The following is a 27,540-nucleotide window of genomic DNA, read 5'->3' as shown; positions in this document are numbered from 1 at the left end:
GTAAATAAAAAAATTATAAAAACCTAAAAAATTATCAACTAATAATCTTTTTAAATCAATTACCCACACTTTTTATTATTTACTTTATTTACAATAAAATTTATTTTCTTATTTTTATTGAATTTAATTATATTTGATTTATTTTATTAATTGACATAAATATATAAATAAAATTTAATATATATAATTTTTTTTATAATTTTTAATAGGCTTTTTCATCTAAAAATGCCAAAGCTTTGCGTTTTGTTTTAATTATAACCAAACCTTTCCAACTCAACAGATATAACTCGTTTTCACATAATCTGTTTCTTGTATAGCCATTTACAAACCAAACTGAATTTGTTGCCACCCTGTCATCCTTGTCAGCAGAAGCTCTCCAACCCAACTGACCCACCTTGCAAACCAAGCCCTCTCATTTAATCAAACGCAGCGTTTTCATTTAATTTCAAAAACAGAAAACGCTGCGTTTCACATTGGCTCCATCTTAAATCGCAAATGTCATATACTATTCCTCAAAATCCGAATATTTGTAAGAAAAAACCCACCTTGAATCGCAAATGTCATCTGAAAGGTCTTTGTCTGCTCGTGTTTAAAATAGTTGCGGCTCATTTTTGTGTACATTGATGGCGATTGGAAGAGCAAAGAATTTTAGGTAAGTTATTTATTTTGTTTACCTTGAGTCATGGTTGTGTCGTTCGAAGACTACAAAAAAATTAGACTTTTAGCAATTGTCAGTTCTGGTTTCAAATAATTATGGTTATTTTGCAATTAGGGATTTTTTGCAGTTACGATTTCAAAATTAGGATTTGTGCTAATTTTGGTATCTTTTGTAGTTGGGGATTTTAAAATAATTAGCAAAGCAAAACCTTAATTTGTCAACCTGGCTAAGCAATAATTAGGGATTTTTTTGACGTGTGAATTTTAAAATTGGTGTTCTGCAGTTATCGATTTCACCATGCGGTTAGTTATCACTTGGGTTAATTTTGTTATTATTCGATTTGCAGATATTCCGTGGAAGTATGGGTCGATGTCGATATGACCGACACAGTTCTCGTGACATGGAAATACAACAGTGGTCGGTACTTGTCCCCGTCTTGGTACTGTGATGAAGGATTAACCCATAGCGGTATAGTGGTTAGGGTTAAAAAAAATGGGTTATAGTAGTGTGAGCAGAATAGGTTGTTATAAACCGAAAGGAGATTGGGAAGCTTTGACCATGTTGAACAACGATGCTGAGATGAAACAGTTTTTCAGCGAAGAAGCCTACTTTGGGTTTGCCAAAATGTTCATAGAGTGTAAAGATCCCCCAGCCTGGACAAGAAAATGATGGACATGTACAGGCAGATGATAATGTAGAGTTTGATGGTAGTTGTGAGGAAGAAGCAGATATGGAGGATGCATATGTGGAGGATGATGCAGCTGCCTAGACAGAAACTAATGTTGACGATGAAATGAGGTACATGGCTGACAGTAAAGATGGAACTGATGATGACGATGAGATCAATGTTGGAAATGAGTCTGACGAAGAGTGTATTGTTGCTAGGGAGAGTAATCAAACATTTTGCACGTCGGTCATTGATACTATTAATGGGTTAGGTTTATATGAGATGTTAGATGTCCCGGGGGGATTTTTAATGACGACCAAGAATGTGGGGATTGGGGTACATATTGGGCAGTAAACCGAGACAACATTAATAATGAAGCTGAAAACAATGGAAGTGATTTTGCCGAAAGTGACGATGGGTTAGTAACACCATCAAGTAGTGACAAGGATGACCTCAAGATTAGGGTGAGAAGCAAACCTAGGCGTGTTTTTTTTATAATCCTAAGAGCAATCACGAGGATCTCAAATTTGTAGTTTGTATTCATTTTACTACTAGAGATCAAGTGAGGAATGTTGTACAACAGTGGGCACTCTTGAATGGACACAATATGGGGTGGGGTAGGAGTGCTTCTGATAGGGTAGAGGCTATTTGTAGCGGTGATTGTAGTTGGTGGCTCTACGCATCGAGGATAGGTGGTGAGAAAACATTTCGGATAAGAAGCGTGGAGGATTACCATACTTGTCCAAGAGCCATGATTAATAGGCAAGCTACGGCAGAATGGGTTGCAAAAGACTTTATTCAGAAGTTTCGGAGAAATCCCATGTATGCACCCAAAGATATAATGCTTGACATCAAGGAGAAATATAATGGCTTAATTGTCTCACGATTAACCTGCTATAAAGCAAGGGACATAGCCATGGAGATTACTAGGGGGTCTCTTGAAAGCCATTATGCAACGTTTAGATCGTATGATACTGAGTTGAAAAGGGTTGATAGGGAGGGACTGTTTAGGTTTTATTTCATTCATAATCCAGACAATGGGGCTCCCATATTTCAGAGATATTATGTGGGATTTTCGGGCCTAAAGAAGGGTTATTAGGCTGGGTGTAGACCTATTCTGTGTGTTAATGGTTATTTTTTAAAACCCCTAGTTGTTGGAGCGCTACTTAGCGCGGTTGCACGTGACGGGAATAACCATATGTATCCATTTGTCTGGGCCATAGTTGAAGCTGAAAATAAAGAAACGTGGACTTGGTTTATACAACTATTAATGGATGATCTAGGCTATGATGATGGATTTGGGTTGTCATTGGTTAGTTATCAACAAAAGGTAATATGTTTAACTCAACTACATCTTTTTTATTGTAGTTTAATTATTCTTGCGTTGTGAAATATGAGTAGTTTAGTCTTTTAACATAAGGTAATTTGTTTAACAAAAGGTTATAGTATGTCATAAAGTTAGCTTAATCTGATTCAGTAATGTTGTCTGAATAAAGTTATAGTATGTCATAAAGTTAACAAAAGATTATTTGTTGATTAGTTAACTGCATCTTTTTCTCACTCAATAAATTAGTTAAGAACGTAAGGACTTGTTGATTAGATAAGGAACTACAAATGGAATATTTGTGATTATTTGTATTGATTCAATACTATAAACAGTGCTAAAATTTTATTGGCTGGGGTTGGCAAATGCTATTCACAAACGGGTCCCTTTTGCGAAGCACAAAAACTGTGCACGCCACATTTATGCCAATTGGAAGAAGAATCATAAGGGCCCCGAGCTGAAAAGGATTTTCTGGAATGTTGTGAATGCTACAAATGAGTTCGAGTATGAGGCGCACCTCAAAATGTTAGAAAAAGAAAGTCCATTGGGACATACAAATTTAATTAAGCAAAGACCAACTGTTTTTTGTAAGGCATTTGTGAGAATGAGGCCATTGTGTGATGTAATAACCAGTAATTTGGTGGAGACTTTTAATGGATACATTTGCAAGGCTCGACAGTTGCAAGTCGTCCATATGCTTGAAGAGATTCGAACAACATTAATGGAACGAATATACACAAAGAATGAATTAATGTTGAAGCATCATGAGGATCTTTGTCCTGGAATTAGACAGAAGGTTGAAAATGTCACGACCCAAAATTATTGAGCCGCAACCGGCGCTAGGGAACGGGAGTGGTAGCTCCGGAACCCGTAGCAAGCCTAAAATCACAGTTTATTTTTCGCAAATATAATATAAACAAATAACAACAAACAACGGAAGCAGATATACATATACATAACATATACCCAAATATATACACTAACTGTTTCAAAACCTCGCGGGCTCTAGTTACCGTACCCCGTACGAACTGGCCTCGCGGTACTATATACATCAGTTAGTGTTTCAAACATCTCACCGGCACCTGGTGCCGTGGATCATATACTAAACACGTAGCCTATCAAAATGCATATAAAACAATAACAGCAGTTAATATATACAATCAAAATGAACTGCTGTCTAGGCTATTATACTACTGACACAGGACCACTACTGCAGCACTCACAGAAGTCAGAAACTAACATATACAGCTGACTTCTGGACTTCAAAATTGGCCTCTAGCTAAGTCCACAAGCTAAGCACCTGAAAGACATCAAAGGTGAGGGGTCAGTATTTGGGAAAATACTGAGTGAGTTTGCATTTACTAACGGTATTATTATAAAAATATAGCATCGCATTTTAAATCAACATTAATACAAAAATACATATGAACAAGTACTCGATCCTTTCGAAACTAAAATCCTGAAACATAACGTAACTCACTATTATTCAAATCATACTAATTCCAATAGTCTGACCCGGGAGCGTTCACGTTCAACCACGTCAGTCAGAACATATCTCTTAATCCCAAAGAGGTGGGTCCAACCCACTGGTAGGTCCAACCTACTAGATACGGGGCTCAGGTTACACTGCAACCGAGTTCACTCTCGTATCGCATCCATATCATAGCTTTCATAATCAAACCATGCATGCATCTCAAATCATATCTTATAGTCAGACACGCTAGACTGACTCAATTACTGGTGATCACACAGCCTATTGACACCCAATAGGTAGCTAGTTTCGTTGGATCGTATACCAGGTTCTCGTACATAAAACTTAATCAAAACATGTAGCATATCAACAATTCATATATATATATAGTGCGATGCATATAAACAGTATATATATATATAATATGATGTCAAAATAATATTAATCGATAATACACGAAAGTAAAGTGCAACTCACAGTGACCGCTATCCAATCAATAACGAAGTCAATATGATAATATGCCCGTGCTAGACCACGTCGGCTGACCCCACCGTTTGCTGACACGTCTGATACATATAGATCAAATACACGTTTAATACATAAACGTGAACCTTAAAAACCTAAAACCCTAGGTTATAGATTTAAGTTATCACCCCTTTCGTTTCGTATTCGTTTCTCTTGATTTTGATAACTTCTTAATCGGATTCTTACTTAATCGATGTACTTATCTTGACTATTTATTATGTTAATGTTCATTTATATAATGTTTTATATCTATTTCAAAACATTTCACTGAGTTTCACACTCAAATCAAGCTATCGGAGGTCCTTATTCACTCCCGGAAGTCCCACGGAGATCCGGGTCGAGTTAGGGCACGTCGTGTCACCTTGGCACGTCGTGCCCTTCAATTTTTGTGAAGGGCACGTCGTGCCCTTCATGGTGCACGTCGTGCACCCCCTTGGTGCACGTCGTGCACCCTTGTGGTGCACGTCGTGCACCCTTGTGGTGCACGTCGTGCGCCTGCACGACGTGCTGAAGTGCAGCACGTCGTGCACCGACGTGTGAAGCGTCTTTTCCGGCGCCTCTGAGCCATTTCCGGGGCTCCAAAACTCCCAAAACTCATACCACTTCATACCCAATTCATTTAAACACTTATCTTATCATTTTACAACTCAAAAACGTCAAAAACAACTCGATTCCTAACCGTACGATTCGAACGAAACTTCCTATACGAAACAGCCCCTATTCTTCGAGTTTAACACCAAATTTCGAGATATTTACCTTAATTTGAAGCTTAGGATTGATAGAGCTTTCAATTCCGAAGAGTTTGCCGCGAAAATCGCTCGAAACGGACGCCGAACGGCGAAACGGCGAAGAAACGAAATCGATCGGCGATTTCTTTCACTTTCTGGAGCCTTCTTCTTCTTTCTTTCTGATTTCTTCATTTCAAAGGAAATCCTTATATATCATGGCTAAATTCTATTTTTCATCCTTGTTTTCTTTAATGAATACAATCTATCCTTTAAACTTTTCTTTCGTTCAATTTAGTCCATAACCAAATCAATTAATACTTTAATCATAACTTATACGTATTATTTATATCCGATAAACAATACGAATCCCAATATTAATATTTTCCCGTCAAAACTTATAAATTTCCATTTTCGACATAAAGTGGCTAAATTACCACTTTGGTCCCTGCACTTTATTTTGGGCTTTCCTTGACATTTTTCCTTTTAATTCCAATTCTAACTTTAGAATTGAAATATAACCTTGATTTCCGCATAACTAATTTCCCAAAACCGACCTACTTGAAACTTATTTACTTTATCTTTTCAGAAACTCTTCTAATATTGCCACTCTGGCGAATCAAAATTGGACACGTGGTCCAATTAGCTAATTAATTATTTTGGGGTATTACATTCTTCCCCCCTTATAAAAATTCGTCCTCGAATTTTCATAGAACTTGTTGGGATCTTAAAATCGTCCTTATACTTTCCTTGACGTCCATTACTACGTGTCAGACGTAGTTTCTTCTTTTACTTTAAATCTTAGCTCTCACTAATAGTTATGACTTCGTACCCATCATTAATCGATTATCTATCTTGCTCATAATAGTTCCTTGTCGTAGCATAACTGAGAATCTTCTCATTGCTACTTTCGTTTCATTTGTTGTCTTCCCTGAGATAGAATAACCTTGGACGTATCCTTGATGTCGTAGTCCTTGTGTCATTGCTATCTGATTGTTACTAATCCATGTCTAACATTTTCTCGTTCCATCCTTTCATTCCCAGTAGCCATGGGGTTGCTACTTGTCTTCTTTATACATGAATAGTCACGACGTGTTGGCTCCATCTTTAATAACGTACTTACTTTATTCATACTCCTATGAGTATTTTCCTTTCGTAATCACAATCTACGACTTTTAATCTTTACTACATCTAACGATATCATCCTTCTTTCTTACTGATTATCGTCGTTTCTTACTTCTTTCTACCGTTATCTGACTTCTCACTCCTGATTAACTAATCTCTTTCAACTTGTACTCTGTCTAGCACAGTTATTATCTCTTAACATAGCTAAACTTGATACATCCTTCACTATCTTCCATTTCTTATTCTTTCGCTTCTTTAAGCTATCATAAACTTCATGTCGTTCTATTGGTCGTGATCCTTTGTTCTTTATCATTATCTTAGACACGTAATTCACGTTACTTCTGATCGTATGGCTTGTACAGTCTCCCATGTTCACTAATATTACTCATATTCTTATCCCCTTCACTTTCACCTAATTGTTTCTTTGGAGTTTACCTTAAATCTCTTATTGACTTTTCATTCAATGATGTTCTTCCTTTACGTCACAGTTCCTTATTCAAGATGACCTCATAAGAATCTTACATGCTTCTTTAGCATTTAACTATTTCGAGAACTTTTCTCATTAATCAGCTTTCGCTTAACTTCTTTCTTATCTTTAACCTTTAACTAACTTCATTTTTAACTTTCATCCTCAACGGATTCATTAGATCCTTAATAACTTATTTATTTCCTTAATCGTCATTCTTTCTTATTGTATAATCAGCTTTCTTTCTATTTTACACTTCTGCTTCTTACTGTCAATTTTTATTTTCACTTTTTACAATACAATCTTGATACTGATTGTAATCGTTCCTTAACTTATTCTTATTCTATCTCTCGTCTTCTTTTGAAGGGTTTTCCGATTGTTCTTAACATTTATATTGTACTTACTTTGTAATTCCCAAAGTCAGGGAACAATTTCAATTCACTGTCGTCCTATACGCTTTATGCTTCCTTAGCACTTATATCTTGATTCTAATTGTCTTTAAATAACTTTATCTCTTTGTACTAGTATCGACTCTTGTCTTGTCTTTTACTTGTTATATTTGTTACGTCTTTCCTTCGTTTATAGCAGTTCTATTGCTGCTGTTCTATTCTGACATTCCTTATGACGTATTTCTAGAACTTTCACTTCTCTAATCACCTTACTAAATTTTGAGGGTATTTAAATTTTACCCTTACACTTTTCTTCATATCATCCACCATTCTTACATTTACTGATACGTATGTCTATACGTGTACCTTTCTCCTTTCTGTTAACGCAACTTATAATTCTTAGTGCTGATATTAGTAACTTTACTTAATATCAGTCATATAGCATCATTATCTCTTTTAATCTATTCAACTTCGAACCTTCACATCTTACTGGATTATCTTCTTCATCCTTGCGTACTTGTACGTTTCTTTCGCCTAACACAACTCTCTGTCATTTCATCATTCGTTTTATTATAAGGATAAATATCGTATCCTTAAGTATTGCCAGTGCATTGCAGCCTATCTGCATATGCTCTCCGGCGACAAGTCCTTATTCACATTCTTCTTTAGCTTCACTAGTTTCGTTGCAATAATTATTAACATGGCTTTATTCTGTTATTGGAGTTTCTTTTACAATTTTTATTCTTATTTAATAAGAATTTTTTTATTCTTCGTCGCAGGGCTTTATATCTGAGTTTACTTACTGAACAAAACGACTTTAAAACTTCTTTTGGCTGCGCAGCTCTTTCTAAACCACTTTTCATAAATCATTTAAAATCGTTGGTACAATTGTTGCTCAGAGTGATGACATCTCTCATCACCAAGGAGTTGCTCAAAATCGCAGTTTCTTTTTCCATCACAAAGATATGATGCATGATCTAAAATTTTGAAAATCATTCTTCTATGCATTTCTATCGTGATTATGCAATGTTATATGCGATATCTGAGCACAACTGTACTTTGAAAATCATAAAAACTTTCAAAATTTTCATAAAATCGTAAGTCTTACTCTAGATGATACGCTCTGCGACTATTAACGGCTTTCTTTATACTTATTGGGTATATTTCAAATTTTTTTATTGCTGTCATTTACAGACTGTTCTTCTGTTACATTCCTTCTCTCTCCATATCCCTGATAACTCAATTAAGTTCAAAATTTTCTATTACTGTAATCACCACATCCACTTCTGCAACACTCTAAACTACGTCATATACAGACGCAGATACCGATGTTTCACATCGACTTCCTGTAAGTAATCCATCTCTTTCTTCAATTCAAAAACGTAATATAGGAATTACGTTTGCGATAATTATATGATGTGATGTTTATCATATTATTGTTTTTGTAAGTTATATTTATATATATTTTCTTTCATTAGGCACGTATTTAATAACAGCGCTTCCTATAGGTTCTCATTTTCTGAGGTTTTTATCCTATAGGCATATCCTATTCTATTATGCAATGCAGCAATTATATAAACACAATAATGCAAACACATAAACACAATTACTTAAAGCACGTAAATCACTAATACCTGGAGGTGCCTGATGCGGAACGTTAGGTTCCCTAATAACTATGCCAGTGTGTCGGCCCCTAACTGTTCTACCTGAGTTTCGTCCACCTCTTTGCACAAAATAAGGGTTGGTTGTAGTTCTGGAGGACGTACTGACGTAATCTGGGTGGTACTCACGTCTAAAGTAATAAGGTCGTATCGGATCACCCGACCATTCATGCTCTGTTTCAATTCTACGGGCCATTGTAGTAAGCGTGCTGAAATGTTCATCCACATGCTCATACAGCTCATCAAACTGAGGTCCTAAACCCCTGACATACCTACGATTAATGGTCCTATTGTCTTCGTTCAGATTAGGGACTCCCTCTGCCATCCGCAGAAAATCAGTAGAGTACGCCCCTACAGTCAACATCCCTCTAGAAAAAGAACGCATCTGCCTCCTAACCTGATTTAGGGCTATCTGCGCCTGACCGTTAGCTATGTCCGCATCTTCCCTCAAATTGCGGTATCTCCGCACACTTGACCAAAAATAGTCACCTCTGTATTCCTCGACATCTAATTCATCTAACTCTTCTTCTTCTTCAAACTCTTCTTCCTGAGGATTTTCCTCTTCTACTTCTTCTTCTAATTCTTCTTCTGGATCTTCCTCAGGATCCTCCTCAGGGTCTTCTTCAGGATCTTCTTCAGGATCCTCTTCCTCGCTGTATTCAATCTCTGGCGAATGTTCTCTAACTCTGTTTCTGGAAGAACTACCTATCTCTGACACAGACATAAAACCATTTTGATATATCTCTGGCGACACTCTAGTATCTGTGTGGAATCCATTCTGATGGACCCCAGATGGTTCGCCTACCTCATTATGAAACCCGTTTTGAAATATAGGAGGCGCTTCCTCCCGTTCTTCATCAGCATGCGACTGAGCTCCGTTTTGCCCAGACATGCTGAAAAGAAACAATTTCGAACGTAAGCGACCATCTGAGCCCATTTCACACGAAATTCCAAAATCAGCTTATAAATGCTGTAAACAATTAGCATTTAATCCAGTCGCACGCAATTCGCAACAAATATCCACTTAATAACCTCAGCGCAAGTAATAAATACTTTACCATCTCAATCATTCATAACCACTTTCTATTTCCTAGTATAAGCAATCAGACAACTCTAGCAGTGGTAACTGGACCAAACTGCTCTCAAACAAGCATTGAAACAACCTTGCAGTGGTAACTGGACCAAACTGCTCTCAAACAAGCATTGAAACAACCTTGCAGTGGTAACTGGACCAAACCAGGCTCTGATACCAACATTGTCACGACCCAAAATTATTGAGCCGCAACCGGCGCTAGGGAACGGGAGTGGTAGCTCCGGAACCCGTAGCAAGCCTAAAATCACAGTTTATTTTTCGCAAATATAATATAAACAAATAACAACAAACAACGGAAGCAGATATACATATACATAACATATACCCAAATATATACACTAACTGTTTCAAAACCTCGCGGGCTCTAGTTACCGTACCCCGTACGAACTGGCCTCGCGGTACTATATACATCAGTTAGTGTTTCAAACATCTCACCGGCACCTGGGGCCGTGGATCATATACTAAACACGTAGCCTATCAAAATGCATATAAAACAATAACAGCAGTTAATATATACAATCAAAATGAACTGCTGTCTAGGCTATTATACTACTGACACAGGACCACTACTGCAGCACTCACAGAAGTCAGAAACTAACATATACAGCTGACTTCTGGACTTCAAAATTGGCCTCTAGCTAAGTCCACAAGCTAAGCACCTGAAAGACATCAAAGGTGAGGGGTCAGTATTTGGGAAAATACTGAGTGAGTTTGCATTTACTAACGGTATTATTATAAAAATATAGCATCGCATTTTAAATCAACATTAATACAAAAATACATATGAACAAGTACTCGATCCTTTCGAAACTAAAATCCTGAAACATAACGTAACTCACTATTATTCAAATCATACTAATTCCAATAGTCTGACCCGGGAGCGTTCACGTTCAACCACGTCAGTCAGAACATATCTCTTAATCCCAAAGAGGTGGGTCCAACCCACTGGTAGGTCCAACCTACTAGATACGGGGCTCAGGTTACACTGCAACCGAGTTCACTCTCGTATCGCATCCATATCATAGCTTTCATAATCAAACCATGCATGCATCTCAAATCATATCTTATAGTCAGACACGCTAGACTGACTCAATTACTGGTGATCACACAGCCTATTGACACCCAATAGGTAGCTAGTTTCGTTGGATCGTATACCAGGTTCTCGTACATAAAACTTAATCAAAACATGTAGCATATCAACAATTCATATATATATATAGTGCGATGCATATAAACAGTATATATATATAATATGATGTCAAAATAATATTAATCGATAATACACGAAAGTAAAGTGCAACTCACAGTGACCGCTATCCAATCAATAACGAAGTCAATATGATAATATGCCCGTGCTAGACCACGTCGGCTGACCCCACCGTTTGCTGACACGTCTGATACATATAGATCAAATACACGTTTAATACATAAACGTGAACCTTAAAAACCTAAAACCCTAGGTTATAGATTTAAGTTATCACCCCTTTCGTTTCGTATTCGTTTCTCTTGATTTTGATAACTTCTTAATCGGATTCTTACTTAATCGATGTACTTATCTTGACTATTTATTATGTTAATGTTCATTTATATAATGTTTTATATCTATTTCAAAACATTTCACTGAGTTTCACACTCAAATCAAGCTATCGGAGGTCCTTATTCACTCCCGGAAGTCCCACGGAGATCCGGGTCGAGTTAGGGCACGTCGTGTCACCTTGGCACGTCGTGCCCTTCAATTTTTGTGAAGGGCACGTCGTGCCCTTCATGGTGCACGTCGTGCACCCCCTTGGTGCACGTCGTGCACCCTTGTGGTGCACGTCGTGCACCCTTGTGGTGCACGTCGTGCGCCTGCACGACGTGCTGAAGTGCAGCACGTCGTGCACCGACGTGTGAAGCGTCTTTTCCGGCGCCTCTGAGCCATTTCCGGGGCTCCAAAACTCCCAAAACTCATACCACTTCATACCCAATTCATTTAAACACTTATCTTATCATTTTACAACTCAAAAACGTCAAAAACAACTCGATTCCTAACCGTACGATTCGAACGAAACTTCCTATACGAAACAGCCCCTATTCTTCGAGTTTAACACCAAATTTCGAGATATTTACCTTAATTTGAAGCTTAGGATTGATAGAGCTTTCAATTCCGAAGAGTTTGCCGCGAAAATCGCTCGAAACGGACGCCGAACGGCGAAACGGCGAAGAAACGAAATCGATCGGCGATTTCTTTCACTTTCTGGAGCCTTCTTCTTCTTTCTTTCTGATTTCTTCATTTCAAAGGAAATCCTTATATATCATGGCTAAATTCTATTTTTCATCCTTGTTTTCTTTAATGAATACAATCTATCCTTTAAACTTTTCTTTCGTTTAATTTAGTCCATAACCAAATCAATTAATACTTTAATCATAACTTATACGTATTATTTATATCCGATAAACAATACGAATCCCAATATTAATATTTTCCCGTCAAAACTTATAAATTTCCATTTTCGACATAAAGTGGCTAAATTACCACTTTGGTCCCTGCACTTTATTTTGGGCTTTCCTTGACATTTTTCCTTTTAATTCCAATTCTAACTTTAGAATTGAAATATAACCTTGATTTCCGCATAACTAATTTCCCAAAACCGACCTACTTGAAACTTATTTACTTTATCTTTTCAGAAACTCTTCTAATATTGCCACTCTGGCGAATCAAAATTGGACACGTGGTCCAATTAGCTAATTAATTATTTTGGGGTATTACATTCTTCCCCCCTTATAAAAATTCGTCCTCGAATTTTCATAGAACTTGTTGGGATCTTAAAATCGTCCTTATACTTTCCTTGACGTCCATTACTACGTGTCAGACGTAGTTTCTTCTTTTACTTTAAATCTTAGCTCTCACTAATAGTTATGACTTCGTACCCATCATTAATCGATTATCTATCTTGCTCATAATAGTTCCTTGTCGTAGCATAACTGAGAATCTTCTCATTGCTACTTTCGTTTCATTTGTTGTCTTCCCTGAGATAGAATAACCTTGGACGTATCCTTGATGTCGTAGTCCTTGTGTCATTGCTATCTGATTGTTACTAATCCATGTCTAACATTTTCTCGTTCCATCCTTTCATTCCCAGTAGCCATGGGGTTGCTACTTGTCTTCTTTATACATGAATAGTCACGACGTGTTGGCTCCATCTTTAATAACGTACTTACTTTATTCATACTCCTATGAGTATTTTCCTTTCGTAATCACAATCTACGACTTTTAATCTTTACTACATCTAACGATATCATCCTTCTTTCTTACTGATTATCGTCGTTTCTTACTTCTTTCTACCGTTATCTGACTTCTCACTCCTGATTAACTAATCTCTTTCAACTTGTACTCTGTCTAGCACAGTTATTATCTCTTAACATAGCTAAACTTGATACATCCTTCACTATCTTCCATTTCTTATTCTTTCGCTTCTTTAAGCTATCATAAACTTCATGTCGTTCTATTGGTCGTGATCCTTTGTTCTTTATCATTATCTTAGACACGTAATTCACGTTACTTCTGATCGTATGGCTTGTACAGTCTCCCCTGTTCACTAATATTACTCATATTCTTATCCCCTTCACTTTCACCTAATTGTTTCTTTGGAGTTTACCTTAAATCTCTTATTGACTTTTCATTCAATGATGTTCTTCCTTTACGTCACAGTTCCTTATTCAAGATGACCTCATAAGAATCTTACATGCTTCTTTAGCATTTAACTATTTCGAGAACTTTTCTCATTAATCAGCTTTCGCTTAACTTCTTTCTTATCTTTAACCTTTAACTAACTTCATTTTTAACTTTCATCCTCAACGGATTCATTAGATCCTTAATAACTTATTTATTTCCTTAATCGTCATTCTTTCTTATTGTATAATCAGCTTTCTTTCTATTTTACACTTCTGCTTCTTACTGTCAATTTTTATTTTCACTTTTTACAATACAATCTTGATACTGATTGTAATCGTTCCTTAACTTATTCTTATTCTATCTCTCGTCTTCTTTTGAAGGGTTTTCCGATTGTTCTTAACATTTATATTGTACTTACTTTGTAATTCCCAAAGTCAGGGAACAATTTCAATTCACTGTCGTCCTATACGCTTTATGCTTCCTTAGCACTTATATCTTGATTCTAATTGTCTTTAAATAACTTTATCTCTTTGTACTAGTATCGACTCTTGTCTTGTCTTTTACTTGTTATATTTGTTACGTCTTTCCTTCGTTTATAGCAGTTCTATTGCTGCTGTTCTATTCTGACATTCCTTATGACGTATTTCTAGAACTTTCACTTCTCTAATCACCTTACTAAATTTTGAGGGTATTTAAATTTTACCCTTACACTTTTCTTCATATCATCCACCATTCTTACATTTACTGATACGTATGTCTATACGTGTACCTTTCTCCTTTCTGTTAACGCAACTTATAATTCTTAGTGCTGATATTAGTAACTTTACTTAATATCAGTCATATAGCATCATTATCTCTTTTAATCTATTCAACTTCGAACCTTCACATCTTACTGGATTATCTTCTTCATCCTTGCGTACTTGTACGTTTCTTTCGCCTAACACAACTCTCTGTCATTTCATCATTCGTTTTATTATAAGGATAAATATCGTATCCTTAAGTATTGCCAGTGCATTGCAGCCTATCTGCATATGCTCTCCGGCGACAAGTCCTTATTCACATTCTTCTTTAGCTTCACTAGTTTCGTTGCAATAATTATTAACATGGCTTTATTCTGTTATTGGAGTTTCTTTTACAATTTTTATTCTTATTTAATAAGAATTTTTTTATTCTTCGTCGCAGGGCTTTATATCTGAGTTTACTTACTGAACAAAACGACTTTAAAACTTCTTTTGGCTGCGCAGCTCTTTCTAAACCACTTTTCATAAATCATTTAAAATCGTTGGTACAATTGTTGCTCAGAGTGATGACATCTCTCATCACCAAGGAGTTGCTCAAAATCGCAGTTTCTTTTTCCATCACAAAGATATGATGCATGATCTAAAATTTTGAAAATCATTCTTCTATGCATTTCTATCGTGATTATGCAATGTTATATGCGATATCTGAGCACAACTGTACTTTGAAAATCATAAAAACTTTCAAAATTTTCATAAAATCGTAAGTCTTACTCTAGATGATACGCTCTGCGACTATTAACGGCTTTCTTTATACTTATTGGGTATATTTCAAATTTTTTTATTGCTGTCATTTACAGACTGTTCTTCTGTTACATTCCTTCTCTCTCCATATCCCTGATAACTCAATTAAGTTCAAAATTTTCTATTACTGTAATCACCACATCCACTTCTGCAACACTCTAAACTACGTCATATATAGACGCAGATACCGATGTTTCACATCGACTTCCTGTAAGTAATCCATCTCTTTCTTCAATTCAAAAACGTAATATAGGAATTACGTTTGCGATAATTATATGATGTGATGTTTATCATATTATTGTTTTTGTAAGTTATATTTATATATATTTTCTTTCATTAGGCACGTATTTAATAACAGCGCTTCCTATAGGTTCTCATTTTCTGAGGTTTTTATCCTATAGGCATATCCTATTCTATTATGCAATGCAGCAATTATATAAACACAATAATGCAAACACATAAACACAATTACTTAAAGCACGTAAATCACTAATACCTGGAGGTGCCTGATGCGGAACGTTAGGTTCCCTAATAACTATGCCAGTGTGTCGGCCCCTAACTGTTCTACCTGAGTTTCGTCCACCTCTTTGCACAAAATAAGGGTTGGTTGTAGTTCTGGAGGACGTACTGACGTAATCTGGGTGGTACTCACGTCTAAAGTAATAAGGTCGTATCGGATCACCCGACCATTCATGCTCTGTTTCAATTCTACGGGCCATTGTAGTAAGCGTGCTGAAATGTTCATCCACATGCTCATACAGCTCATCAAACTGAGGTCCTAAACCCCTGACATACCTACGATTAATGGTCCTATTGTCTTCGTTCAGATTAGGGACTCCCTCTGCCATCCGCAGAAAATCAGTAGAGTACGCCCCTACAGTCAACATCCCTCTAGAAAAAGAACGCATCTGCCTCCTAACCTGATTTAGGGCTATCTGCGCCTGACCGTTAGCTATGTCCGCATCTTCCCTCAAATTGCGGTATCTCCGCACACTTGACCAAAAATAGTCACCTCTGTATTCCTCGACATCTAATTCATCTAACTCTTCTTCTTCTTCAAACTCTTCTTCCTGAGGATTTTCCTCTTCTACTTCTTCTTCTAATTCTTCTTCTGGATCTTCCTCAGGATCCTCCTCAGGGTCTTCTTCAGGATCTTCTTCAGGATCCTCTTCCTCGCTGTATTCAATCTCCGGCGAATGTTCTCTAACTCTGTTTCTGGAAGAACTACCTATCTCTGACACAGACATAAAACCATTTTGATATATCTCTGGCGACACTCTAGTATCTGTGTGGAATCCATTCTGATGGACCCCAGATGGTTCGCCTACCTCATTATGAAACCCGTTTTGAAATATAGGAGGCGCTTCCTCCCGTTCTTCATCAGCATGCGACTGAGCTCCGTTTTGCCCAGACATGCTGAAAAGAAACAATTTCGAACGTAAGCGACCATCTGAGCCCATTTCACACGAAATTCCAAAATCAGCTTATAAATGCTGTAAACAATTAGCATTTAATCCAGTCGCACGTAATTCGCAACAAATATCCACTTAATAACCTCAGCGCAAGTAATAAATACTTTACCATCTCAATCATTCATAACCACTTTCTATTTCCTAGTATAAGCAATCAGACAACTCTAGCAGTGGTAACTGGACCAAACTGCTCTCAAACAAGCATTGAAACAACCTTGCAGTGGTAACTGGACCAAACTGCTCTCAAACAAGCATTGAAACAACCTTGCAGTGGTAACTGGACCAAACCAGGCTCTGATACCAACATTGTCACGACCCAAAATTATTGAGCCGCAACCGGCGCTAGGGAACGGGAGTGGTAGCTCCGGAACCCGTAGCAAGCCTAAAATCACAGTTTATTTTTCGCAAATATAATATAAACAAATAACAACAAACAACGGAAGCAGATATACATATACATAACATATACCCAAATATATACACTAACTGTTTCAAAACCTCGCGGGCTCTAGTTACCGTACCCCGTACGAACTGGCCTCGCGGTACTATATACATCAGTTAGTGTTTCAAACATCTCACCGGCACCTGGGGCCGTGGATCATATACTAAACACGTAGCCTATCAAAATGCATATAAAACAATAACAGCAGTTAATATATACAATCAAAATGAACTGCTGTCTAGGCTATTATACTACTGACACAGGACCACTACTGCAGCACTCACAGAAGTCAAAAACTAACATATACAGCTGACTTCTGGACTTCAAAATTGGCCTCTAGCTAAGTCCACAAGCTAAGCACCTGAAAGACATCAAAGGTGAGGGGTCAGTATTTGGGAAAATACTGAGTGAGTTTGCATTTACTAACGGTATTATTATAAAAATATAGCATCGCATTTTAAATCAACATTAATACAAAAATACATATGAACAAGTACTCGATCCTTTCGAAACTAAAATCCTGAAACATAACGTAACTCACTATTATTCAAATCATACTAATTCCAATAGTCTGACCCGGGAGCGTTCACGTTCAACCACGTCAGTCAAAACATATCTCTTAATCCCAAAGAGGTGGGTCCAACCCACTGGTAGGTCCAACCTACTAGATACGGGGCTCAGGTTACACTGCAACCGAGTTCACTCTCGTATCGCATCCATATCATAGCTTTCATAATCAAACCATGCATGCATCTCAAATCATATCTTATAGTCAGACACGCTAGACTGACTCAATTACTGGTGATCACACAGCCTATTGACACCCAATAGGTAGCTAGTTTCGTTGGATCGTATACCAGGTTCTCGTACATAAAACTTAATCAAAACATGTATCATATCAACAATTCATATATATATATAGTGCGATGCATATAAACAGTATATATATATATAATATGATGTCAAAATAATATTAATCGATAATACACGAAAGTAAAGTGCAACTCACAGTGACCGCTATCCAATCAATAACGAAGTCAATATGATAATATGCCCGTGCTAGACCACGTCGGCTGACCCCACCGTTTGCTGACACGTCTGATACATATAGATCAAATACACGTTTAATACATAAACGTGAACCTTAAAAACCTAAAACCCTAGGTTATAGATTTAAGTTATCACCCCTTTCGTTTCGTATTCGTTTCTCTTGATTTTGATAACTTCTTAATCGGATTCTTACTTAATCGATGTACTTATCTTGACTATTTATTATGTTAATGTTCATTTATATAATGTTTTATATCTATTTCAAAACATTTCACTGAGTTTCACACTCAAATCAAGCTATCGGAGGTCCTTATTCACTCCCGGAAGTCCCACGGAGATCCGGGTCGAGTTAGGGCACGTCGTGTCACCTTGGCACGTCGTGCCCTTCAATTTTTGTGAAGGGCACGTCGTGCCCTTCATGGTGCACGTCGTGCACCCCCTTGGTGCACGTCGTGCACCCTTGTGGTGCACGTCGTGCACCCTTGTGGTGCACGTCGTGCGCCTGCACGACGTGCTGAAGTGCAGCACGTCGTGCACCGACGTGTGAAGCGTCTTTTCCGGCGCCTCTGAGCCATTTCCGGGGCTCCAAAACTCCCAAAACTCATACCACTTCATACCCAATTCATTTAAACACTTATCTTATCATTTTACAACTCAAAAACGTCAAAAACAACTCGATTCCTAACCGTACGATTCGAACGAAACTTCCTATACGAAACAGCCCCTATTCTTCGAGTTTAACACCAAATTTCGAGATATTTACCTTAATTTGAAGCTTAGGATTGATAGAGCTTTCAATTCCGAAGAGTTTGCCACGAAAATCGCTCGAAACGGACGCCGAACGGCGAAACGGCGAAGAAACGAAATCGATCGGCGATTTCTTTCACTTTCTGGAGCCTTCTTCTTCTTTCTTTCTGATTTCTTCATTTCAAAGGAAATCCTTATATATCATGGCTAAATTCTATTTTTCATCCTTGTTTTCTTTAATGAATACAATCTATCCTTTAAACTTTTCTTTCGTTCAATTTAGTCCATAACCAAATCAATTAATACTTTAATCATAACTTATACGTATTATTTATATCCGATAAACAATACGAATCCCAATATTAATATTTTCCCGTCAAAACTTATAAATTTCCATTTTCGACATAAAGTGGCTAAATTACCACTTTGGTCCCTGCACTTTATTTTGGGCTTTCCTTGACATTTTTCCTTTTAATTCCAATTCTAACTTTAGAATTGAAATATAACCTTGATTTCCGCATAACTAATTTCCCAAAACCGACCTACTTGAAACTTATTTACTTTATCTTTTCAGAAACTCTTCTAATATTGCCACTCTGGCGAATCAAAATTGGACACGTGGTCCAATTAGCTAATTAATTATTTTGGGGTATTACAGAAAAGAATAGAAGGCACAAGGTTTTGTAATGTGACACCAGCAGTGGACTCATTTCAAGTGAAATGTTTTGATTTTCAGTTTTTCGTTCACCTCACAGACAGAACATGCTCCTGTAGAGCTTGGCAATTAACTGGCATACCGTGTTGTCACGCAATTTCCTGCATCACTTTCATGCGACACAATGTCATGAACTATGTCGATAACTGTTATAAGAGAGCACAGTACTTAAAGGCGTATGAGTTTTCTCTCCAGCCTATTAATGGACCGAACATGTGGCCATATGCGCAAGGATTTCCTATAATACCGCCTCCATATAGGAAAATGTCGGGGCGACCAAAGAAAAATTGAAAGAGAGATGCCGATGAGGACCCAAAGCGCAGGAATGGAATGATAATGACTTACACGCATTGTCGTTTTGAGGGTCACGACGTAAGGGGATGTCCAAATATTGACAAGAATCCAACTCCATTGCCACGAAAGGTATGCCATTATTGTTTTTTTGTATTTTGTGGAGTTATTGACTTTTATGTTGTTTTGAAACTAATGTTCGGTTAGTTAATATGTCTCAATATGTTCAACTTCTAATGTTGTACTTGTGCTTTTTTACATTGTGTTTTTTGAAGCGCCGACTAGGTAGGCCAACAAAGAACAAAGGGAATGGAGCTGCTGCTTCCAAGGGAAAAGGAAAGGAACCCGCTGCTGCTTCCAAGGGCAAAGGAAAGAACGATGCTGCTGCTTCAAAGGGCAAAGGAAAGAACCATGCTGCTGCTTCAAAGGGCAAAGGAAAGAACCGTGCTGCTGCTCCTGATACTCAAACTTTGAGGAAAACAACAACAAACAATACAACCATTTACACTCAATCATCAACAGCACCAGGAAGTAGTTCTCAGACAACTTTTAATGCAAGTCAAAGTAATGCGTCTAGTGCTGCAAATGTAAGCGAAATGCGCCAGGTTAGTTTTCCAACTATATTAAAGTATGTTATTTAAATATAAAACAGTCTTACTAGATTGAATAATTCATTAATGGCTTGAGCTACTAATTGTTTTGTAAAATTTAAATTTATTGATTTGGCTCATTTCAAAAACAGGTCAGAGAAGGCGGAGGAATGATAGTAAGAACTGAATTTGGAAGTATATACACTAGAGTAAGTTGATTTGTGAATTTTGATGCCTTGTTCTGGAATGGTTAATCTCTACTCTTTGTTAAGGTTATTGTTAACTTGGTGTGTAATTGTTGGCCCTTATGTTTATGTGTTTGCAGCCGTCTGATAAAGGCAACGTGAACTATGTTTACAGATCTAGTACTACAAAAGCTGCACTTACAGTCCCTAAGAGAAGTAGAGGAAGACCAGTAGGTAGCATTAATACCTCAAAGGGTGCACCACGTTCAAGAAGTAATATTTCGAAGGGACGTTGAATAATATATAATTCTGTTTTTTGCTTTTGTGTAAATGGTTGTGATTAAACACTGACAAGCCATGATGGAATTGTCATTTTTGGGACCACTAACTCATACACCAAGTATGTTAGAGTGAATGCTACTTTTAATTTAGGTAAAGGCTTGTACATAGAACAAGCTATTTTGGGTTTTGGTAGATGCTTGTACATAGAAACAAGCTACATATTTTTATGGATGTTATACTCTAAATTATTTTATTCTGAATGTCTATATTTGTGTTTCTCAAATTTTTGGCAATTAGCTTATTTATGTATGTTCATATAATCAGAATTTTGGACAAGCTATAGTCTGTCCATTTGTATTAGAATATCGAAATGTATATGCCCATTTGAAAGCAAAATATATTATCATTGCTCAAAAGACATCAAAAAACAGTGAATGACACAATAGAGGGAAATTACATAAGTCATTCGTTACATTAAAATACATAGAGCAAGTCACAAGTCTGTTACAAGATTGACACAGTCAATTCGTAAAATATTAATATCATCATCTTGTAAAGTACAAGATTTTACATTGATGGCACAAACAAAGGTTAAATAATACATCCTACATAGTTCTTATAGAGTTCCTACAGACTTCCTACATAGTTCCTACATAATTTGTACATACTACCTACATCCCACTTTGGACTCCAATATGATCACCTACAACACAAATAGAAACCAAAACCTTCACTAAGGCAAGCACAAAAACCCATTCACATTACTTGATTATGAAAATACAAATACATAAAGGGCATAGGAAAAAATTAACATTAACATCATCTTGCAAAACCTGCCACAACTCTGTGAACCTTCATCGTCGCCCTTCATCTTCTGATTCTCTTCAAGAAGCATATCTCGCTCACGAATGAGCTTCTCAAACATAGCTGCAGAAGACTTGTGTGCCTCCTGCAACGTGATAATTTGTTTATCTTTGTCTGCAATCGGAATCCGCTGGTTATGCACCTGCTCAGTCAGCAATGTGATCTTATCCAGCAAATAGCCAATCTTGACAATTTGATCAGCCGTAAGATCTTCGTCATACCAACGAAACGCACCGCAGTCATCAGACTACGACAATGAAACAAAAATTTAGAATACAAGTTCATTGGGAAGCACAAATGCAGTACAAAAATTTACAAAACCTATTCTATTAGCACAAATAAAGAAACACCAATTTTATACCCTAACACTATGCATAAAAATATGATACACCCAATTTATACCCTAATTACTAGCACAAATACAAAATACATCCAGAATCTTATGATAACCCCAAGTTTTTCCCTACTTTGGAAAAACCCTAAAATATCCTTCAATTTCCAGAACCCTAATAAAATTGAACAAAAATTTAATTTCCTTGTATTTTCACTTACATTATACTTGGAGCATCTCCAAAACTTCCTTCCAGGGTTAACTTTCGTCCATGATGAGTAAAGATACAGTCTTTCGTGCTTACAGTTGCCACGAACTTTCGTCGAAAGATAATTGAGGAACTCTTCCGTCGCATTATCCATTAGACGCCATGATTCAAAAATCGTCGACATTTTTAGTGGATCTGTTAGAGGGTTATTAGTGGGTTTTTTTTCTTTCACAGAAATATTAGGGTTTTCCTGAATGACGATGTAACACTTAAAAAGAGTAGAGGAAGATAGAGTCAATGTGAAACGCTGCGTTTTCTGTTTTTGAATTTTAATGAAAACGCTGTGTTTAATTAAATGAGAGGGCTTGGTTTGAAAGGTGGATCAGTTTGGTTGTGAGTCAAAAATATGCCATGTCATCTTCGATCCGACGGCATATTGAGGAGTTTCTGCTGACAAGGACGATAAGATGGCAACAAAACCGGTTTGGTTTATAAATGGCTATAAAAGAAACTAAATATGTGAAAACGGGTTATATCTGGTGAGTTGGAAAGGTTTGGCTATAACCTAAACAAAACGCAAAGGTTTGGCATTTTTAGGTGAAAAAAACCTTTTTAATATTATAAATATATCCCTATATTTTTTATTATTTACACGTTTCCCCCACATTTCGTGTCCTTCATTTTAAATATTTGTCGTTTCCCCGTGTATGTTTCGTGTCGTTTCCATTTCCGCTTTCCGTTTCCGTTTCCGTGCTACCTGGCTCTCAAGTATTAACTTGAGGAAATTAGAGTGTGCATGGTTAAACCCCGTTTTAATCCCATCTATACGGTCCGGCCCTCGTTCTTGCAAATATACGATCCAAGCTGGACGTGTCTCATACTAAAACTTTCTTTTTAGGCCTAATTTCAATCCTATACTAACGTTGAAAACTTGTCAATTTTACCCTATTACATTTTTATGTTTCAATTGTACCCTAAAATATTAAATTAACGTCTTTTTTATTTGAAATTAAACATAACATTCTCCATGTCTAGCATATATTAATTTTATATTTTTAAAATTTATTTAAACTTAGTTAAATTAATTAAAAATTTAAATTAATATTAATTTGATTATGTTTTTTAGTTAGTTTTTAAAAATAAAGGACTTATTTGTACTTTTTTTTATAAATAAGAGTTAATTTCATCTTTAGACTTAGTTAATTGAATGATTTCAACATTTAAGTAAAAAAATTAACAAAAATTAAGAAAATTGGAGTTCAATTGAAGACGGAAAATTTAAAAGTGGATAAAATTGACAACTTTTTAACGTCGGGGTGGAATTGAAACAAAGGTTAAAGGTGAGGGATTTTTAAGCGATTAGGCCTTCTTTTTATAATTTTATAGTATTTGTCTTTGAAAATACGGTTTTTTCCGATAAACAGAATTATCAGCCACTTCTATGTTTGATTCGACGCCGTCTTCAAATTTTCTCCTCTCACCACTATCCAAATAGCCACTGCCATCGCTATTACTACTGCCACTCTTTATATTCTCATCGATGATGATTTGTGTTCATAAGTTCAATTTCATTATTTTACTTTACTTTTTGGAGAATTTTGTGTTTATAGAATTAGAATGGCTATGTTTTTTATGATAACATTAATTAGAAAAAAATAGCAAAATATCATTGATTAAATAGAGAAAAGAGATATAAGAAGATGGAGGCTAGCAATAGCATTAACGCTTTAAAATCCTGAAACAATACAAGAAGAGTTTAAATAGGCTAAGCTAAATTAGAAAAAGAAAAGACTATAATACCCTCTATCTTAACATTTTATCGTCTATTGTCAATTGAGAGATTTAGGCCTAAAACAATTAACATAAATATATTTGGGGCTCATGTTAATTTTGTTATCTTCAAAATTTAGTTTTAAGATATTTTTAAGTTATGTCAAAAGCCTGAAACTCTTATAATTATGTGGGTAATTAGTAAATTAGAAGATTTAGACCAAAAATTAATAACGTGAACAAATAAGTTTTATATTCAAGAAGTTATTAGATTATGTCAAAACTCGAAAGCTTTTATGTTCTTGTATAGAGAAAGATAGAGGTTTGGGGGCTTAAGTCCTTCACTCTGTATAGAAAATGCTAGACCTATAAGGCACGATTCGGAATGAGTGCAAGAAAATGAAACCCCACTTATGTTTGTTGGAATCTTGATTGTATAAACAATAAATCTAGATTGAAACTTCAAAACTAAAACTAAAAATCCAAAATTTTGTGAAACAGTTTCGAAAGTTATAGAAATTTAAGGACTAACAATGATAGTTTACAACATTAACTTTTCCATTATCAAAATTAACTATGCATTCAATAATGCACAAGTCAGGTTTGGCTGGCAACAAAAAATATTTATAATTAATAAATAAAATTGTCATTTAACAAACAATACAAGTATTTTTTTTTTCAAGCCTACTCTAATTGTTAGCGGGGTTAGCGGGAGTTAATGTTAGACATCTTTTAAATAGGCACACTGTATGTAAGTGTTGAGGATCAAACCCTCAACCCCATACACATATCATTAGAATTTGGCCAACTGAGCCAAGCCTTCAAGTGTAACAATATAAGTATTTAGAAATTCCTAATATGAACGAAATTAGATTGGTGACGGGAGTTGTTACCAATCACCGAAAACTAACTAATTATTCTATTTACTAATTGATTTTGGAATTTATTTTTTTTATTTATTTTAAAGTTCAGTTTAATTTTTCTTTAAGATCTAATTACTTAAAAAATCCCATCTTATAACATTTTTTCGTTTATACCCTGACCTCGGAAAAAGTTTATTTGTACCATTTTTTTGATTTTCGTTTTTGTCTCAACCGTAGAACATTAAATTCAACTTTTTTTATTTGGACAAAGGTTTAAATTAGTCCTTCGTTTTTTAACATATATTCTAATTAGACTTTAATGTTATTAATATTATAAAAATACCTTCTTCTTTAAAAAAATTAAACTTATAATATTATTATTAATCTATACTAAATATCAATAATTTTTTAAATAAAAAACCATAAAATTATGCAATATTTAAAAAAATCGATTTCTCTCCGAAGGAGGAGTAGCAGATCTGCTCCTCCTTTAAAAGGAGGAGCCGCAGGTCGCCGCTCCTCCTTTTGAAGGAAGAGCAACAGGTCGCCGATCCTCCCTTAGAAGGAGGAGCAACAGGTCGTCGCTCCTCCTTCTGAAGGAGGAACAGATCTGCTGCTCCTCATTCAGAAGGAGGAGCGGCGACCTGCTGCTAGGGGTGTGCACGGATCCTGGATATCTCCGAACCCGAACCGATAATCGAACCGAAAATATCCAGAACCGAAAAATTTTCGTTGAGCATTGACTTTCTCCGAACCGAACCGAACCGAAAATTTAATTGGTACGGTTCTAAATCTTAGATAGATATTCGTACCGAGAACCGAACCGTACCGAACCGAAGAACCGAAACTATAACCGAAGAACTGAAATTATATATATATATATATATGTTATTCTAATTTAGTTAAATTATTTTATTATATCTTTATTATTAATAATTAAATTTTAATAAATTTATTTTCTAAAAAATTTAATTTAAGTTGTTTATAATAATATATATTTAGTTTTTTTATTATGGAAAAATTGTGTAACTTAGACCAAAACTATGTAATTTTGGCCTAAACTACACAGTTTTAACTTGAACAAAATGAATTGATGCAACCCTAATACACACAGTTCAATCAATACCATTTTTTCCTTTTTTCATATTCTCCGCCGTTCTCTTCCTTTCTCTTACACCCATTTCATTTGTATTTCATTCCATTTTTTGTTTCAACGTGATCTTTTTGTTTGGTTTTTCTGTTTCTGAAGTTTGTCATTCGCTACTGTCGACGTCATTTTTTTTGAACGAAATACATGGAGTCTATAGACAACAGTGGTAATTATAAAATTATCAAGATTTATTTTTGTACTGAGCTCTTTAATTTTGTATACAATTTTCTAATTTTTTCATGAATTTGATGTGATTATTTTACAGTGGCAAATAAGCGGAAATCCATAATTTTCAGAAATAACGATGGTGCGGAAGCAGTAACGCCTACTCTATCGGTTGATCCTACTCGAACTATGGGTTCTATGGAGGGTTCTATTACTGCTTCTACAACAATGCCACCTGCAAAATCTCCTTCTACTGTAGAAGATACTTCAATCTCACCTAAAAATAAGAAACATAGATCAAGTGTATGGGCACATTTTGAGAAATTGAAAGATACTAAATAAAATGAAATTGGGAGGGCTAAATGCATATGGTGTGGTAATAGTTATCAATGTAAAAGTGAGCAAGACACTTCAGGACTATGGAAACATTTAAGAGAAACATGTAAAAAAATGCCCAATTAGAAAAGAATTAAATGAAGCACGCAATAAGAAAGAATCTGAGAAAGGCCAAAAAAATTTAAATTTTCAAAATGGGACTGATTCAGAAGGAGGAAAATTACATTGTTGGCAATTTGATCAAGAAGCTATAAGGACAACTCTAGTTAGAATGATAATTAAAGATGAACTTGCTTTTAGATTTGTCGAGGGAGAAGGGTTTAGGGAATTTATTGAAGTAAGCATTCCCATGTTTCATATTCCGTCTAGATATACGATTGCTAGAGATTGTTTTACTCTATTTGCGAAAGAAAAGAAAAAGTTAAAAGCATTACTTCAATCTAGATGTCAAAGGGTGTCTTTAACTACTGATACTTGGACAAGTATTCAGAATGCTAATTATTTGGTTTTGATGGCTCATTTTATTGATGCCAATTGGAATATGCATAAGCGAATTTTAAATTTTTGTATCATTAATAGTCACAAGGGTGTGAATATTGGAAATGCAATTGATTCTTGTATGGATGAATGGGGTTTGAATAAAGTGATGTGCATTACTGTTGACAATGCTTCATCAAATGATACTGCGATTCAACAATTAAAGAAAAAATTGTTGAAAAAGAATGCTTTTGTTATTAGGTGGAGATGCATTTCATATGAGGTGTTTTGCACACATTTTG

At 35.9% G+C, this 27,540-nt stretch overlaps 1 protein-coding gene across 1 annotated transcript; it reads left to right on the top strand.

Moving 5' to 3' along the window:
* Positions 1–1,451: 1,451 nt before the first annotated feature.
* LOC126687596 (uncharacterized) lies at positions 1,452–20,017 on the top strand. Its single transcript, XM_050382153.1, has 6 exons — positions 1,452–1,528; positions 1,615–1,789; positions 1,831–2,416; positions 2,477–2,637; positions 3,047–3,445; positions 19,670–20,017. The coding sequence occupies exons 1-6, from the start codon at positions 1,452–1,454 to the stop codon at positions 20,015–20,017; spliced, it is 1,746 nt and encodes a 581-aa protein (XP_050238110.1).
* Positions 20,018–27,540: the final 7,523 nt, after the last annotated feature.

This window comes from Mercurialis annua, linkage group LG6 (assembly GCF_937616625.2).
Source record: "Mercurialis annua linkage group LG6, ddMerAnnu1.2, whole genome shotgun sequence".
NCBI classification, from domain to species: Eukaryota; Viridiplantae; Streptophyta; class Magnoliopsida; order Malpighiales; family Euphorbiaceae; genus Mercurialis; species Mercurialis annua.
The sequence above is the reverse complement of the archived record's forward strand: the minus strand, read 5'-3'. Positions and strand labels throughout refer to the sequence as shown.

Excerpts from the sequence above, each read along its gene's own strand:
- LOC126687596 (XM_050382153.1), top strand. The coding sequence starts at position 1,452 with ATGAGGTACATGGCTGACAGTAAAGATGGAACTGATGATGACGATGAG. Across the intron at positions 1,790-1,830 it reads AGGATGACCTCAAGATTAGG|AGCAATCACGAGGATCTCAA; the intron begins GTGAGAAGCAAA and ends TATAATCCTAAG. Across the intron at positions 2,417-2,476 it reads ATTTTCGGGCCTAAAGAAGG|TTGTTGGAGCGCTACTTAGC; the intron begins GTTATTAGGCTG and ends TAAAACCCCTAG.